The sequence below is a fragment of the Microplitis mediator genome, chromosome 5, assembly GCF_029852145.1.
Source record: "Microplitis mediator isolate UGA2020A chromosome 5, iyMicMedi2.1, whole genome shotgun sequence".
In the NCBI taxonomy this organism is placed as follows: domain Eukaryota; kingdom Metazoa; phylum Arthropoda; class Insecta; order Hymenoptera; family Braconidae; genus Microplitis; species Microplitis mediator.
Window position 1 is genome coordinate 26,459,863 of NC_079973.1, and position 18,611 is coordinate 26,478,473.

The window sequence follows — 18,611 nt, forward strand, 5'->3', positions numbered from 1 at the left end:
TTCATCCAGTCTGTTGTTGAACAGCAGCAAGTTTGTTTGGTTATGGTAGTATAGAAACCACAAAGTTTTTTTTTATAATTGTGCTTTAATAAATATTATTTTAGCAATTAAAATTAATTGCTTACATTTGTGAAAATCAAATCACAAGAATTTGAATTATTCTTAAATTATTACGAATCGAACGAACTAGATTGCGAAACGCAAATACTTGTGTTGTCTTGCCACTGGTCTTGCATAGGAGCCATTGATATTTGTGTTGAAAATTTGTGCGCGATTTAAAATTTTAAATAATTATTATTATTTACAACAACGAACGAATTAACTGCTGATGATATCGAACGTCATTTTAATTTTAATAGACAATTTAAAATAATTATATATAAATATATATATTTATTTATTTATTAACTATAAAACAAGTGTTTGAGCAATTTATTTATTTTTATTTATTAATAATAATAACATTAAAATGTGGAGACAATCAGGAGCAAAACAGTCAATGGACAAGAATGTTTCAGATAAAGATAAAAAAGTTGGGGAGCAGGACTCCGGAACAGTCGACTCGGGTTTCCTTTCATCTGGAAATATTATTTTGAGTTCTTCAGAGCTCAGCGGTGAGCTTCTGAGCTCATCTATTTCGTCTTACATCGACGAAAAAGAAACTGAGCTTGAATGCGAAGGACAAGAGGACGTGGACGCCCCGTTTTCAAAGTGTCAAGTTGCTGATGAAAAATCAGTTCAAGTTGATAGTGGTCTTGATCTCGGCATCTGCGAAAGTTTGAGTATGGATTTGGAAAAAGTATCTCTGAACCCGCTCCAGGGAAAAACTCTGACACAATCGGAGCCCGCACTTGAGCCCATCGAGGACAAAGAAGAGGATAATGAGGAAAAAAAATCATTTCCGCCCAAGATTCTTCAATGGGAGATGTACTACCAACAAAATAGCGATGGTGATACGTAAGTCTAACGTTGTACTTTATTTAAATTTTATTTTTTATTTTTAATTTTAATAATTTATTTTTTTTTCTATCTACAGACAATTGCACGTGGCAATTATTTTTGGAGGTTTCGAGGATGCTGCATGGAAACTCATTGAAATGGCGCCAGATTCCCGTCTGCTGGACATTCTAAATGACCATGGACAGAGTCCATTACACTTGGCCGTACTTACTAACCAAGTGAGAATTACTAGACGTTTGATTCTTGGGGGCGCAAATCCATCTGTCCGGGACATTGAAGGAAATACTCCACTTCACTTAGCCTGCATAAACGGGGATTTATATTCAGCTTACGCTCTAACTGACCCACTCTCAAACTTCGAGCGTTCTCACCTCGGGCCAAATTGCAAAATTCCTGCTTTACCACAAGATTTAGAACAACGAAACTATAAAGGTACGTCGAGTACTTTCTTTGCCTTTCTATTATTTACAGCCGGAAACATTTATCTCTCAATATCTTTCTTCTTTCCTAATTTTCCTTACCTGAGAGTGACTCAAAAGTATGAAGGATTTAATGCCCCCAAAGGTAGCAGACAATTAACAATTTCCGGATTTTTTTCCTGACAAATCAATTACTAAGAAAACTAAAAACGTGCATCTGTAGAAAATTTTAAGAAGCTCTAGCTGCAATTTTGTAAATATTTTTTTTAATAATTTATCGTTTCTAAAAAAAACTGAAAAATTATCAGACTTCGGCTAACTTGAGTTTCATAAAATTCGCTGATAAAACAAAAATACTAAATATAAATATAAAAACTAATTAAAATTAATATGATAAAATTATAATTGAGGATATAAATTAATAGAGATTGAAAAGTTTTATTTTAGAAATTACACTCACACAATTTAAAAAAAAGAACGTATACGTGTAAGTGTGGGAAATCCCCAAGTCTCCGATGCTTAACGGAATGATGAAACCCAGCGCTCTCATATTTTCGAATCTTCCACGTGTCTTACTGTTGTCAAGTTTATACTTTTAGAGCTGCTCATTATAATAATTATCGTCATCCTTATTATTAAATCTATTGATTATTTTTCGTGTAGAAACAACAATACGCGATGTCGGCAAGAAAAACAAAACAATAATAATAATAAATAAGCCGTGATTAATTTTACTATTCGTATTTTCCTCGTATTTTACGTCACAGTTAGACCTATAACGAATAGTCGTTATCATCTATCAGTTAAATGCCCTAAATAGTCTCATATTATTAACAATATAGATGTCTGGCGGCTTATAATATATATAATAGCTTTGGCTTATCACATTTGCAACCTTCGGACCGCGGAATTTCCACATGCCGTCACTTGGAATAATAATCGAGTTAATTATTTACCAAGAAATCGCCTATTACTGCGTTATTGTCATATTTTATATAAAACAATACGCGCATTGTCATAGTATTTAAGATTTATGTTATGGTAATGAAAACTAGTTGTCAATAATGTGATTGTAGAATAATGTTATATGTATGTATGTATATATATATGTATGTATGTATCTAACAGCAGAGGCAAAGCCAATGCCAATGCCCGGCCTCGATTTCACTTGCTCGTGTTCATATAAGTTACCATATATTTTACTCTCTCAAACTTTAAATGCCAAGGACCCGTTCTTAAGTTCCGTATACATTTTATTCTTCGTATTGACAATTTATTTCTCAGAATTTTATCTCCGATGATTAAAATACTTGATCGCTTCTTTAAATTGAGATTAAATTTCAATGCGTCATGATAAAAACACTTGTTTCTAATCAGTCTCGGATTTTTAAGGCCATCACTTTTTTTTTGGCATATATGTAATGCAGAGTAATTCATTTAAAGATATATATAAATGTATTGTCATTCAAGGCTTGTTTAAATATTTAAATTTTGGTATAAAAATATTTATTCAATGAGTGAAATGAAAAGAGAGAGGATACGCGTGTATGGGAGTTGGGAAAATACGCGATACAAAATTTCTGATGAGGTATTTCGCCCAAGAGTCTCGTCGGCTGGGATTTTCCCCCAGTTAAACGAGCGATACTTAAATACTGTCATAAGAAACTTTGCCATCAGCATTTTATTTATTATTTTTTTTTTATTTTATTTTATTTATTTTTATGATCGTTATTTTTTTTAAGAAAAACGGGATTCATATTTTTTGCTCGTTAATTTAAAATTGTAAAAGTCATCGGTAAAACTTTACTGATATTTTATCTGGTACCAAAAAATGATTTGCGTGAGCTAGTAAAAATGATTGTAAGACCAAGTTATTGAGATTAATTATGAATAGCAAAATAAGTTGTCTGGGCGGTTACATCACGCGACGATGAGACAGACCAGATGTTTTAGACATTTTAAAATACCTGTAGGGTTATTTGCGCCCGCGCTCGTCGGCATTCTCGACTTGGGAAAGCCCCAGCACTAGCGTAGAAGTCGGTGGATCACATATGCTTTTATTGCGTACTCATTTCGTCTCACATCTACTCTTCCTGCTCGCTTTCCAAATTTAACATTCACATATTGTTTCATTTAAAACTTTCTCGACGTCATTTGCATGCTCGGAAGCAATGTTATGAACCTAGAACATCAAATATTTGTAATTTTTTATTTTTTATTGCTCCTTTGTATTCGAAATTTAAGCGCCGTTGCAACGAACGCAATTACAATGTGGTGATGGTTAATTTTAGGATCAACTTTTATTTTCGCGGGCCTAGTTTGGAGCATCAAATACTAGCCAGTCCTCCGACAATGAATCACCACGTCTTCCTAGTTCTATCTATAAACCACCTTAGGCATGCGGCTATTTATAAAAAAAATAAGCGCCAGAAAAAATTCCCCAGCGTGTTAAAATTAGAGTTTTACGTAAATACTGTAGTAGTAATAATATTTAATGTCTATACAAAAATAAATAAGTGTATTAATTAAAGTTATCGTGATTGAAATACTCGTCTGACGATTCGTAGATTTAGAAAAATATTGGACAGAAGCCACGAAACGTAAGAGCCGTGATGTCTTTTCGCGAGAATATGAATGGGTATAGAAATAACTTACCAGCAGACGCCACCAGACACTCATTTAAACTTATTAGTTTTATTTATCCATCATAAAAATACTCAACTGCACTTATAAATGAAAACTCAGCTAAATAAATTATTAACTTTATTTTTTCAGGACAAATGTGCATCCATATCGCCGCCAAAAATGATCACGCAGACATCATGCGATTGTTGTTGCGGCTTGGAGCAAATCTTGAAGCAAGAGAAGGCTTGGGGGGAAAAACGGCGCTTCATATTGCCGTTGAATCCAACTGTCACTCTGTTTTAAATTTTATTTTGAACGAGTGCAGACCCTGTTTCGACACACCGAATTACGCAGGATTAACCGCGTATCAATTGGCTGCGTGTATCAATATGCAATTAGCAAACAAACTCGTACAGTTTGGTGCCGATCCAAAGTACAAGCCTGAATCTGATTCAGACATAAGTGATGATTCGGAAAGTGACGAAGAACTTTACGTGCCAGAGCTTCCAAGACATAGACATCAAGATTGCGGTCTTACTGTATAAGAAAAAAAATATCTACATATATATTATATTGAAGTATTGACCGGGTACACGAAAATACAAATGGTATTGGACCATCAGCCGCCAAAAAAGAGGGCCGGAACTTCTTGGAGGCATACGTATACACAACACACACTTGTTTCAACAGTAGTATACGTGTGCGCACATGGACAATATGATGTAATGATAAGTTCTTTTGTTAAAGTTAATAAAAGAGTTTACATTACTGTAAATTATTAATGACATTTCGTGTTTTTGCGTACATCGGTTACATAAACGATCAGCGTATTACTGGATTTATTATTCAAACAATGATCATCTTTGGCGCCGTGGACACTTAGTAAAAAATCGCTGTAATTTTAAACCAAACAAAATCGTTGAATTCGTTTTTTACTGTCGAGCTGTTTTTTGTTTGCGTTTTATCGCGCAGCGATAATAAATATTTTTTTTTTTTGCTATATATATTCTTAATTGTGGATAAAAGCATTACTACTATAAATAGCCAAGTTTTTATTATTTTTTAATAGATTTATTAATTACTGTGATTTAAAAAAAAAAACTTATCATATTTCTTAATAATTAAATCTATTGTTCTTTGCGTAATTGAGAGTATTCGTTTGTTATATATTTTAATCTATTTAATTATTTTATTTGTGATAATCTCTAGTAATTGGGCACATCCGTATAAAATAATCGTGTGTTCAAGTGCTGGGAATTTTTGTTATTGAATGCTTTTATCCTGTAATGTGAGGAATTTAAAAAAGAAAAAAATAGTGAACAAATGATGAAAATTGTTTTTTCCATTGAAATATGCCGATATGAACTGTAAAAATAACATGAAAATATGTAAAATATTTAAATATTAATTTTATGCCAAAACTAATTTGTTTTACAACAAATTTTTCCTTGTAAATAAAACCCTTAGACGAAGAATCATTAAGTATAATAATATAATAATTATTACTTTATTTTAATAATAAAAAACATGTTTCAAAAATTAATTCTGCATTTATAAATTTTATGCTTAGTATTTAATCCTTAAGGTACGAAGTTATTTTTAAAAATATGTAATCTTTTCCATTACAATGATGCCGCAGATTATTTATTTTAATATTTTGCACAAACATTTTTATTATCTACTTAAGAGCGGACTTAATAAAACCCACGACCAAGAGAATACTCGAGTCCCTTTGAATTTAAAAATTTAAATAAATAAAAATATTATAATTATGAAATGTAATTTAAAAATGTAGAGCAAAGACCTGAGAGGTATTTAAAGCAAAGCTGCGTAATGGTCGCGGAATTCTGGGAAGTTAAAACGACTTATTCCTTTTTGGGGGAGTTTGGTCTACGAGCCATCACACATGTGAGTTTTGAATTATATTTGGATGCTTCAGACACTCACTTTTCTTACTCTCCTCCGTTGGCTGTCTAGCTGGTCAGTAGTGACTGCGCTCACACACTCATACTTGTTATATTTATATATATATATATAAATATACATCTACTATTACTCTCTCTCCTTTCCTTGAAGTCATCAGCGAATCATCTTAATTAATCACTGGCGATGAGCCGCAAACGCGATCTCCTGATGTTAAATCATCATGACGTTCATTGGAATCGCTCGCATCGATGACTCTAAAATAAAATCCACTATATAAGACATATCTATAATTATAGTCACAAAATACACAAGTCTAGACTAATGTGTATGTAAGCCTTTAATCGTATTTCTCTACCGGGTTTTTTTCAGGATAAAAAATATTCAAAAACCCAAAATACCGGATCATACAGGAAAGTACAAAAGATATAATGTATTATAAAATTTAGTGAAACAATTTATGTAATACAATACTCAAACAGGATAATATATATTATAAACTCTACGGGAAATTTTCTCTTTCAAGACACAGTACAATATTTTAAATTGTCTGTTGTTAAACTATTATCTTCGTAGAAAATCCAGATAATAAACTTCAGGATCTTAACTACACTGGCCAGTTTACTTGTTCCAGGTATAAATTCTCATCCCTCATTTGCTAGACCTAAGTACTACTCATCTGTAACTTCCTATAGAAATATAATTCCCATGGGTTCAGAGTTTTCTTTGCTATTCGCTTTCTTTCTATCTACTAAGTACTTGAAAATAAATTTAAAAATGAAATGATTGAGTGTAGCTGACAATTAGCAATTTTTAAATTTTTGAATAAATAAAATGTAAGTACTTGGAATGAGTTTTTAAATAATTGAATATTTAAAACTTTTAAATAATAAATTAAAATTTTTATAAAAAAATACATATTTAGAAAATTCAAAATTCAGTACATGCATTTTTAAAATTTTATTGTTTTAATTATTTAAATTTTTTAATTGTAATTTAAAAATTGTCGTATGTCTGGTGCATTTACACTCATTTGAAAAATCAGTACGCGTATTTTTAAAAATTTCATTATTTTAAATCAATTATTCAAAATTTAAAAAGTGTCTCATGTCTGCTACATTCACATTCACAATTTTAACACATTTTATTTTTAAAAATATATATTTTTAAAATTTTAAAATAATATTTGACAGGTGGTCATATAGCTGCCGCCATTTTGCACTGATGGTAAAGTAAAATTAATTTATTAAATTTTATAAAATATAATTTAAAAAAATTAATTTAATTATAAAGTAGAATAAATAATATAATTTTTAATTAATTGATTAATTATAAATTTTTTTTTTCTAGACAACAATCAAAGACAGTTCTAAAAAAAAAATCAAGATCAACCAGAAAATTATTTATAGATTTACAAAAAAAAATTTTTTCTTGCCAGTGTGTGTATAATTAATGAGGATTATTTTTAAAAAATTTAAATATACATGACATTAAAAATAATAGTCACAGAAAGTGCGAGAAAGAATTCGAATTTAGTTAGCAATTATAGGTGGCGTTACCGAGATGCTTCCAGAGCCTTCTATATCTCCGATGTTGACCACCATGCGAATGAATTGCGACAAAGCATCACGATATCGTGCACAAGTCTGAGTAAATTGCAGTAAATATAACTCTTAGTATCATTTTAACTCAATCCAATAATCATGGACCAGGTAAGAAATATTTAAAAATTTTATTTACATAAAATACCAACTATTCAAACATTTTATTTATTTTATATTCATTTTATTAAACGCCGATAGTGACGTACACGTTTATCTTGGTGTCTTACATTTTGTTTTTATCTCGCACGTTTATCACCTCCCTTTTAATTCATTTGTTAATCAAATTTAAAGTTCAGTATTTTTTAAACAAAAATTCTAAATTTATTTATGAAATTGTGTTGCCGAAAAAAATTAATTTGAGTGTAAATTAAATGGTTGATATTTTTTTAGGTATCGGCGTTAAAGGACAAAGGCAATGCGGCTTTGCAAGAAGGAAAATATGAAGATGCGATTAAATTTTATACAGAAGCGATTGCTCTGGATGGTAAAAACCACGTGCTGTACAGCAACAGATCAGCTGCTCACGCAAAATCGGGTAACTATGAGAAGGCTCTCGAGGATGCTGAGAAAACAGTCTCATTGAAAAGTGACTGGGCGAAAGGGTACTCGAGAAAAGGCAGTGCGTTGGCTTATCTTGGACGTTTGAACGAATCGATAGCCGCTTATGAGACAGGTCTCCAGTTGGATCCCAACAATGCTCAGATAAAAGAGAGTCTAGAAGATTTGAAAGCCCAAAAAGCATCGATGGCCGCCAATCCATTTACTTCTCCAGATGTATTTATGAAGTTACGCAGCGATCCACGGACGAAGGACCTCCTGAATGATCCTGATTATGTAAAACTTCTTACCGAACTCCAAACAAATCCACGAGCTGTTGGATCCAAGCTACAAGACCCACGTGTTCTTACGACCCTGAGTGTTTTGTTGGGCATCAACACCATGGGCGAAGACGAAAGCATGGATGTGGATCCACCTAAACGCGAAGAACCCAAACCAGCACCCAAACCACAGCCGAAAGACGACCCGAGTATACCACCGGAGAAGAGAGAAGCCATAGCGGAAAAACAAAAAGGCAACGACGCTTACAAGAAAAAAGACTTTGAGACAGCTCTCAGTCATTACCATAAAGCTGTTGAACTAGATCCAACTGACATAACTTATTTATTAAATATTGCCGCGGTTTATTTCGAACAAAAAGAGTACCAGAAATGTATCGAGCAGTGCGAAAAAGCGATTGATATCGGTCGCGAAAACCGCGCGGACTTCAAACTTATCGCCAAAGCATTCACGAGAATCGGGCATTCGTACGAGAAAATGAGCAACTGGAGACAGGCTAAAGTTTACTACGAGAAGTCGATGTCAGAACACCGAACTCCCGAGATAAAGACGATTCTCTCTAAATTGGAGCAGAAGATAAAAGAAGAGGAGCGAAAGGCTTACATAGATCCAGTCAAGGCTGAGGAGGAGAAAGAACTGGGCAATCAGAAATTCAAAGACGGTGATTATGCGGCAGCTGTGAAACATTATTCAGAAGCTATCTTGCGTAATCCGGATGACGCAAAGTACTACAGCAATCGTGCCGCATGCTACACAAAACTAGGAGCCTTCGATTTAGGTCTTAAAGATTGCGAGAAGTGCGTTGAGTTGGATCCCAATTTCGTCAAAGGCTGGGTGCGAAAAGGAAAAATTCTTCAGGGTATGCAGCAACACAGAAAAGCATTGAAGGCCTACCAGACTGCTCTTTCATTGGACCCTAACAATGCCGAGGCTTCTGAAGGATATCGCAGCTGTTCGGTGTACTTTGATTCAAATCCAGAGGAAGTTAGAAAACGAGCAATGGCCGATCCCGAGGTTCAGAACATCTTGAGAGACCCAGCGATGCGGTTGATTTTGGAACAAATGCAAAATGATCCAAGGGCTTTGCAAGAGTAAGTTTTTTTACCTTCACCCATCAGCTTCTATTAAATTTCATTAATTTTAATTTATTAATTAATATCTTATTTTTTTATTTCCAGTCATTTAAAGAATCCCGCGATCGCCGAGAAGTTACAAAAACTTCTGGAGTCGGGATTGGTCGCCATTCACTAGTAAAAACATCATCAACTCGTAATTGGATAATGAATATTGAAGAATGCCTACATATAAGCTTGGATAAAATCAATCGCTATTGAGTTAATCATAACTTTTAAAACTTCGATTTTCACGCAATTTTATTTTACCATTTTGTATTTTTTAAAAGTAAAGAAAAGAAAAATGCATAAATATCACATGGTTTACAATAATTATAGTAATAGGCATCGTAAACCACCCGGCAGTGCCTCAAGATTTAAAATAAACGCCAACGAACACCAACACCGCAGCCATTGACAGTTAATAATCATATGTAAATTATCCATTAAAAAAATTATCTCTGCTAAGCAATTTAAAGTTGACTGATTTTCTATTTGAGGCATTCGTGACATTTTCAGCTGCCATTGTTAATATGTTGGTCATATTCTTTTTCTACAGCTCTGTTCCATGATATCACTCATAAAATGTAATGATATATGATAAATGATGTAAAATTTAGAATCCGTAACTAAAATAATATTAATTATAAATAATTCATTATTGTTTTCGTTTATTTTATCAGATTGTAAAGCCGTAATTTAATTATAATAATAATAATAGTTTAATTGAAGACACATTCGATTCATATCAAGTAAAAATTAATTTATTGGTAATAATATTTCACTGGTTCTAGGCAAGGTAAGAGGACTGATACCTGGTCAGGTACGAGTCCCTGATCGAGTACCAGTCCCTGATTGAGTACTAGTTCCTGATCGAATACTAATCTCTAGTCATGTACTAGTTTCTGGCCATGAATTAGTCCCTGATCGAGTACAAGCCCTTAGTCGGGTACTAGTTCCTGGTCATGTACTAGTGTCAGACCGAGTACCAGTCCCTGGTCAAGTACTAGTTCCTGATCGAGTACTAGTCTCTGGTCATGTACTAGTTTCTGACCGAGTACTAGTCCCTGGTCAAGTACTTGTTCCTAATCGAATACTAGTCTCTAGTCATGTACTAGTTTCTGGTCATGAATTAGTCCCTGATCGAGGACAAGTCCCAGATTATGTATTAGTCCTTGAACGGATATGAGTCCCTGATCGGGTTAAATCTTTTACTTTACCAGCATCTTTATAAAAAATTCCACAATATAAATTATAATATAAATTTTTAAAAATGGATGTTAATTTTTTACATAATTAATGTTCTAATAATTGCATTAAAGCAATTAGTTTTAACAAGTTGACAGTTATAAATATTCATGATACTGAAAGTACCAGAGCTCAGTAAATTCAGTAATTTAAATACACAAGTTACCCGTATGTAAAATAATATTTTTAGACCATGCGCAAAAAAATTTCTTAAGTTTTTGATATTTGATATGAAATTTAAAGTTTTTCCCACTAGTATTTTATCTGTTTATTTAAAAAAATACATTTTCCTGACTTCTTTCAGTGTCACAAATATTATACTTACCAACCAAAACATATATACATACATTTAACAAACAAGTATATTTTGAAACTTGAAACAATAAAAAAAAATAATTACTGAGTATTGTTTAGGAAGTACATGGAATAATTAATAATAAATTTAAAAGTAAAGCGTCAGTCGATAAAATAATTTTCGTCAGACATGTAACAGCTGACCGCGTATCAGTCCTTATTTGACAGTTAGGCACGCTGGTCATTTAACCAGACGTCAAAAGTTATATCCTCTTTGATAAATGTTCCACTAGCTCATGATTATCTATGAATTTAGGCGTATTCAACAGAGTTAATCTCAAGGTAATGATTAAATAATCCATATATTTTTATGTAACTCTGGTTATCTGAGTACTTGATAAATTATAACCTCATTAATTGACATTGTCAACAACAATCGATAATAATTACAATTAAAATCCATTTCAATTGTTTGTTTCGCGGTAATTATTATTTAAATATTCAAATATTTGAATATCGAGTGGGTAAGTGACAAAAAAAATGACAGGTGATAAATTTTTATTTAATTTCAGGATTCCGGAGGAGGAATGTATTCAGAATGGGCATCACTGAGTGCTTTGATACAGAGAGGCTCAGACGAGAGCCGGAGTGTCTTGGAAAAGTTGTCGCCAGGAGCTGGACGTGAAGTCGCTCTTCCGGTTGTCAGACAACTGGCCTCCAATTTGGGAATAACTCAGGCTGCGGAACCGAGTCCTCTGACAACAGACAAGGAGGTCCAGTGGTGCATGGAGGTGATATGTTTCGGGCTGTCATTACCTCTGGCTGAACATGACACAGTCAGAGACTGCGTTAATGTTTACTGCGAGTGGCTGTCGGCTTTGTACGCGTCACCAAAGATCTCGGTACCAAAACCCATAGTCGAAGATCCCAATTTCTATGCTAGAAAAATGATCAGTCATTTCCACAATTTGTTTGTCCCCAGGAAAGGTGAAGGTAAGAGACATTTTAATTAATTAATTTTCTTAATTTATCACGTAAATTACTAATCGATGATATTGTAGCCAGTAGACGCACTGATTTTTCGCAATAATTAATCCTCTAACACTATTATTCTTTTCCTTGCCAATAGTCTGGCCCTTTTTATATCAGGATTTAGGTAATTAAATTATTATAAGCTACCTGTAATTACTTTTAATTGCTTTTATAATTATCTGAGCTTTTACTTTGCTAGTAATTAAAATAAACTTGGGGAAATTTTGTTAAATGTTGATACTTTCAGGTGCTGATACAATAAATCGTCAAGCAGTTCTTTGCCATCGGGTACTGAGGACTCTCCAGCAAGTAGCAAGAAGTCCGGGTACTTTGGAAAGTGAAACCTGGGAAAGTTTGTTATTATTTTTAATTGGTATAAATGACGCGTTACTGGCACCACCTGCTGTAAGAGAAGACGCTGGAGAGCAACTTTGCGAAAGAGTTCTTGGTGTTTTACTTGAAGTACTTATTTTTAAAAATTACTTTCCATTCAATCAAGATTGACCATGTCCGGAATTGATAATAATATTCAAATTGTAGGTATGGTTGGTGGCCTGTGAGAAGAATTTCCCGTCTCCTCCGCTGTGGCGAACCCTCAGAGAGTCTTGTCTGCGTTGGCGCCATCGTCTCGCCTTGATAGAGCAGTGGAACCGCGTTTGTTTGGCTTTGACTGCAAAGTTATTGAACATAATGTACGGGCCGAGCTTTCCGGAGTTAAAAATAAGTGAAGAAGATGCACAAGTGGTACCACCGACGATGTCCGATGAGGCGGTAGCGCAAGCATGGTACCGACTGCTACGCACTGTTGGTGACCCAGTGGATTTATGTAGACCAGCTGTCATATCACAGACACAGGCGTTCTTACAGTACGCAATAGCCAGTCCCAATGTTGTCGATCCTTGTCATCATCCGTGTCTTCAAAGTTTACCGCAGATTTTTTTAAAAGCTATCAAAGGAATTGCCGGACAAGTTGATGCATTTCTCGGTAAGAATTTACCCTCAGACAGTATGACAAGTCATGCATAGTTCATGTAATTATTTTTCACCATATCTGCACCGAAAGTTTAAATTCCTGCCCTCTTTGGAGGGAACAAAGTCGTTCTTTTTTCTTGTGATGAGAAAACGAATGACAAAAATTAGCGCCTGCGCCATTCTTCCCACAAACAGGCAAAAGTTTAAACTTCCAGGTGTAGATCTGGTGGAAAATTGTAACGCAGTACGGAGGAAGGCAGGACGTCCCAATAACATACCCGGGTTGGAAAGTCCTATTTTCCTCCTTGATGTGTAATGTACTAATTGTTTCTTTTGGGAAAAAATTCACTCGATTTATCGTATCCAGCTAGAGCACAACTGTCAGAATTCATTTTATATATTAAGGTGGTGGTTGCATGTGTGGTTGGATTTTTTTCTAGGAATATCACAAGCCTGCTGCTGGGAAGAATGTTGCGCAACTAGCAGCAGCACACCAGGATCTAGCATACATGGAGTGGGAGGCGTTGGCGCGGACAGGATTAGCAACAAAGATCAGCCACAGCCGTCGCCTACGCCTCCAACGCAACGGCGCCTTGCCAAGAGTTTCAGCGTCACACCTTCTGCCGTCACTAAGGGTACTCTCAGCTCTTGATCTTCCTTTATCACACATGCACACTCTCTCATTATTCTTTTAAGTTTATTTTAAAATTCCGTAGAATAATAAATTATTTTATTTAAAACAGGAATACCCAAAGCGTCTCTCATTGGATTGACGAGCAGCAGACTTTCTAACACACCGCCCACTATTGCTAATTCTGGACCATCTTCTACGTCAAGCACAGCGTGTATGTTGTCTATAATTTATTATTTAAAGAAGACAAATTTTCATTTAAATTACAGCAGCTTTGATAATAAAATTTTAATGACAATCTTTCAGCCGTGACATCTCTTGGTCACGATGTGAGACCTCCTTTGGCACCAGGTCGACCTAAATGCAATAGCATTCTACATTTATTTGGCGAATGGTTATTCGAAGCGGCTTTTATTGGTACCGAGGGATGGTCACAAAATTTACCGCGTAAGTTTAATAATTAATTTGTCTCTTACTAAAAAAACTACATTATTATTAATGAAAATGAAATGCAGGTTCAAAGCGACCATCATCGGTGCTAGTTGATGGTCCCAGTTCATTGCAAGAGACAATAACTGAAATCCCATCGTCCCTTAGTATCGATCGTTACGAATCCGGTCGAGCGGAAGCTATGGGTGCACTTTGTCGTATTTTCTGTGCAAAAAAAACAGGCGAAGAAATACTACCAGTCTACCTGGCGCGATTTTATCAAGCAATGAACCAGGGTCTCAAAGTCAACGAGCCCCGAGAATGCGGCGAAACTCTAGCGAGTATTCTAACAAACTCCGCAGATCTGTTTCGATTGGATTTAGATGGGATTGAAATACTGGCACCCACAGTTATAAATGCTCTGGAATTAGTTCTGCCTGACAAAGATTTAAAATTAAAGTCAACATCAGTATCAAAAATTGATTTAAGAAGATCGTCAATTCAGTTGCTGATATCAATGCTAGTTTTGCCGATTCATTATCAGGTAAAGTTTAATTATTTTTTACTTACTGCCGATCCTGTCACTGAATCACTCAAAAATATAAATAAAATTAATTATTTTTCAAAGAATCTTCCAATACGTGAACTACCCACGCCTGGAAATATTAATCAAGACAAACCATTAATAACTTTTGGACAACTTAAGCCAAGGCTAATGAACTTATTAATTAATGCTCTGCAAGTAGAGACTGATCCTCTAAACACGCACATGTTACTTGGTAATGTTTTTTTTATCATGAATTTGAATCACTTGTCTTTTTTTTTATCAACAATTAATTGATTAATTAATTAATTAATTAATTAGGTGGATTATTGCTCAGCGTCCAAGACTCTGCAACGGTTGAAGAAGTAGAACAGTCGACAACTCAAGACACGTTGACTAACGAAACTCCGACGAATTTGCTGTCATCTGGTATGTTTTTTAATGTCTTCCCAAAAGCGCTTTGTACATAAAATACAAAAAAATGACCGCTTTAATTTTGAATATTAATAATTTTATTATCGCACCGGAGATCATACTAACAGCATTCGATTGAAGTGTACAGTAATAAGTTTTAAATTCCGGCACTCTTATTAATACCATCGCTTAATTCACAAAAAAAGTTATTATTAAATTGCAATTACAGCTTTTTACTTAATTATTTTATTTATAATTATTTTTATCAATGAATTATTTATAATTTACTTTGGTTGTGCATTTGCGATTGTGATTCATCATCACGCTGCTTGATAGTCAGCAGCGACTCGACCAGTCAGATAAGCATTTCAAGTGATCAACGATCGCTCAGCGAGACTTCTGACGGTGGTACTGTCCAAGAAGAAAGTCCGTCCTTTGGTAAATACTGAATGACAGCACTACTTTTTTTATTTTTATTTTTTATGGTGATTTTGTTAACCGGAAATTGCTTTCTTATTTATTTACTATCCATGTTTTTTTTTTTAAATAATTTAAAAATTATGTTTAATAAAAAAATGTCTGAAATTTGTTACAGATTCAGCTCACGCTCTTTTTTTGAGAGCGACTTATCTAGTATGTCATCGGTTGATCTCATCATGGAAGACAGATCTCAATATTTCTCTAGCCGCTCTCGAGTTACTGTCAGGTCTAGCGCGAACGAAAATACGCGAAACAGGTAACTGTCTAATTATTAATTATTCAAATTAACTTGAGATTATAAATAAAAATGAAATTTGTTTGTATTTGTGCAGCAAGACGATTGACAGGTGCGATATACTAGACCAGGATCAGTTGTTTAAGTAACTAAATAAATAATTTATTATTTTAGACGCCTTGGAATGTAAGAGAGCCGTGAAATGGTTGTGTGACTACATAACTTATCAATGCTGGCGACCACCTCCAGCTCACTCCAAAGATTTGCATTCCTCAATAGTCGCGGCTTTCGGTTGCTTGACGACTTGGCTTACAGCTCACCCCCAATTACTTCAGGACAAAGATTGTCTGACAACTGTTTTCGAGGTCGTGGAACTCGGCATATCAGGATCAAAGAGTGTCGGCAAACCTGGCGAGCCAATCAAAATGAAAGATAAAAAAGAATTGAAACCAGCATCGATGCGAGTACGGGACGCGGCGGATGCGCTTCTTACAGTAATTCTTGAACAGGTAATGAGTTAGTGATCTAAGGCAGAGAAATTGTCTGACAATTGACGTCAACGCCCAATTAGCACAGAGGCAACTTTGAGATGTCAAAACTTCTATCTTATAGATGTCATAAAGCCAAGTGCTACTTGGGCGGTCATTTTTTAAATTTAATGACAGTTCCCGCGCCAAGTTTATTTTTTTCAGAAAATTATTTCATAAAAAATTGACCGCAAATTTTTTGATGTCAATTGACAAGCAATTTCTCGTGATCTAAACATAAAAATGAGGGTAATTTCGCATCACTATAATGAATATATATAATTTATATAAATAAATATATCGCAGGTTGGATATTTTCCTAGTCCATGTGGTGCTCAGTCTCTTTCATCGCTCATAGATGAAATAGTTCTTGTGCAAAAATGTAAAAATAATAACAATGATCGTGTTGGTCGTCAAGCTGCTGTAGAACGTTTCCGATATTTTGTTGCGGAGAATGCAACGATGCTGGCTTTGCTAGAAGAACCACTGGCACATCAAACGGAGCCTCATCCAACAGTAACCGTTTTAATTCGCGGGCCATTTGGTAGACATGCCTGGACGATGCAACTCCGTCATTTACCTAGACATAAATCGGGCGTTCGTAGCATAAATTCTAAACCCGGAAGGCCTTTGCCTTTGTCGGACCCGGCACCTCGCCCGGAGTATAAACCAAAATTTTTCCCTGATAATATTGATCGGATACCGCACTGTAAAATAGATGAATCGATACCTACTCTTGAAGCAGTGATGAATGAAACGGAAGAACTGAGACAACAGCACCAGTTATTTTCACAATTACTGGAGCGACAAATAGAACTTGAGAAGCGACTTAATGAAGAACTTAAATCTAAAAAAGATGATAATTTTAAAGAGTGTGTTCCTCCGGAAAACTGCGAAGAATTTCAAACCGCAAGATTATTTTTGAGTCATTTTGGTTTTTTGAACTTCGAAGCAACTGATGAAAATAGTACTGGAGGATTAATAGCACTAGATCAAATGATTCCAGGTTTTTGCACGGATCTTGAAAATCTTGATCATATAAGTCCAAGAACCTGTGACACAGTTCATATATTTTATGTAAAAGCCGGTCAAAAAAATCCATCGGAAATCCTAGCAAACGTTCAACATCACACTGATGTGTCTCCACATTTTATGGAGCTGCTGAGCTCACTCGGCTGGCCTGTTAGTGTTGCCACGCATGCAGGTTGGACTGGTCACGTCTCAACATCCTGGCGAGTCTCTACGCAATCCAGTAATTCGCGGGCATTGAGTTCCGATCACGGTGGGGCAGTTTTCAATGGGGAGACACATGTTTTATATTGGGCAGACGTGAGTTCAGAGATTGCATTCATCGTGCCTACTGGCTCTGCTCTAACGCACTTACCAGACAACCTAGATGACGTCAGCTACAACAGTGATACCAGTGGTGGACAACCCTGGTATGAAAGAAGCATCAGCGAAGTTACTGCTCGTGTTGGATCCTCCCAGTCTTACGGAACCAGAACGATGTCTCTCGATTTGGAAAAACAGCCGCCAAGTTTAACTGGATCCGGTCCGTCAAGTGTTTCTAGCAATCAAGAACCCACAAGAACTAGGCGGACTGCAAAACATTCTCTTCCTTGGCAAACCGACACCAGAATTATGGTCGTCTGGCTCGAGAGCTTCGAAGATTGTTTCAATTTTCCCATCGGTAATTTAAAATTTCATCAACTCCTGGTTTATTAACTCGACAAATTTCTAACACACAATTTTTAAATCTTACAGCTGAACTTTTACCCTGCACTCACACGGGTCTAGAATCATTCCGAGTTTTGCAACCATCTGATGTCCATGTAATTTTCCTCCAAGCCCTAGGAAACGGATTACTTCGAGTCAAATTACAGGGTCCAGTGTCTAGAATAAATTTAGCGACGCCATTGATCGATGGCATGGTCATATCACGGAGAGTTCTGGGGACTCTAGTACGACAGACGGCTTTAAATATGGGACGTAGAAAAAGGCTTGAGAACGATAGGTAGGATTTTTATTTATTTTTTACAATAATAATAATAATAATAATAATAATAATAATAATAATAGTAAGTAGCAAACAAATAAATTATTTAATTTCCATTGTTTCAGTTATCACCCGCCGCACGTGCGTCGACGATTGAAGATTCAAGACATAGTACAAAAGTATAAAAGAGATTTATCACGGCCCGAGTTACTCACTCTTTTATTCAGTCGGACATCAATATAGATCAAAATATAAATATATGATAATTATAAATATATAAATATATAATATAATCAATTAAAATATTTTTCAATTATTTTTACGTATAT

At 34.9% G+C, this 18,611-nt stretch overlaps 3 protein-coding genes and 1 long non-coding RNA gene across 10 annotated transcripts; 3 read left to right on the plus strand and 1 right to left on the minus strand.

The window, feature by feature from the left end:
• LOC130668021 (NF-kappa-B inhibitor cactus-like) lies at window positions 1-4,561 on the plus strand. Its single transcript, XM_057470005.1, has 3 exons — window positions 1-957; window positions 1,037-1,392; window positions 4,155-4,561. Exons 1-3 carry the CDS (start codon window positions 470-472, stop codon window positions 4,547-4,549), a joined length of 1,239 nt encoding a protein of 412 aa, XP_057325988.1. The 5' UTR covers window positions 1-469; the 3' UTR covers window positions 4,550-4,561.
• On the minus strand, window positions 2,873-11,102 carry LOC130668022 (uncharacterized). 2 transcript variants are annotated; one of them, XR_008989944.1, is made up of 3 exons: window positions 7,487-7,576; window positions 4,035-6,184; window positions 2,873-3,561 (listed from the first exon to the last, which is right to left on the minus strand). It is a non-coding gene; the product is annotated as an uncharacterized LOC130668022 (long non-coding RNA). The 2 variants fall into 2 exon arrangements; XR_008989945.1 differs by lacking the exons at window positions 2,873-3,561; window positions 7,487-7,576 and adding an exon at window positions 11,054-11,102 and having other exon boundaries at window positions 5,079-6,184.
• LOC130668020 (stress-induced-phosphoprotein 1) lies at window positions 7,502-10,136 on the plus strand. The gene is made up of 3 exons (XM_057470004.1): window positions 7,502-7,639; window positions 7,922-9,459; window positions 9,547-10,136. Exons 1-3 carry the CDS (start codon window positions 7,631-7,633, stop codon window positions 9,617-9,619), a joined length of 1,620 nt encoding a protein of 539 aa, XP_057325987.1. The 5' UTR covers window positions 7,502-7,630; the 3' UTR covers window positions 9,620-10,136.
• Window positions 11,103-11,201: 99 nt separating the features above from the next.
• On the plus strand, window positions 11,202-18,599 carry LOC130668016 (ral GTPase-activating protein subunit beta). Of its 6 annotated transcripts, XM_057469989.1 has the most exons (18): window positions 11,202-11,364; window positions 11,595-12,015; window positions 12,152-12,178; window positions 12,302-12,516; window positions 12,595-13,039; window positions 13,467-13,661; window positions 13,770-13,871; window positions 13,964-14,104; window positions 14,173-14,630; window positions 14,715-14,865; window positions 14,952-15,059; window positions 15,381-15,482; window positions 15,640-15,780; window positions 15,857-15,871; window positions 15,934-16,268; window positions 16,593-17,976; window positions 18,051-18,300; window positions 18,408-18,599. In XM_057469989.1, exons 1-18 carry the CDS (start codon window positions 11,329-11,331, stop codon window positions 18,523-18,525), a joined length of 4,644 nt encoding a protein of 1,547 aa, XP_057325972.1. In that variant the 5' UTR covers window positions 11,202-11,328; the 3' UTR covers window positions 18,526-18,599. The 6 variants fall into 6 exon arrangements, with proteins under 6 accessions (XP_057325972.1, XP_057325973.1, XP_057325975.1 ...); XM_057469990.1 differs by lacking the exon at window positions 15,857-15,871; XM_057469992.1 differs by lacking the exon at window positions 15,381-15,482.
• The last annotated feature ends 12 nt before the right edge of the window (window positions 18,600-18,611 follow it).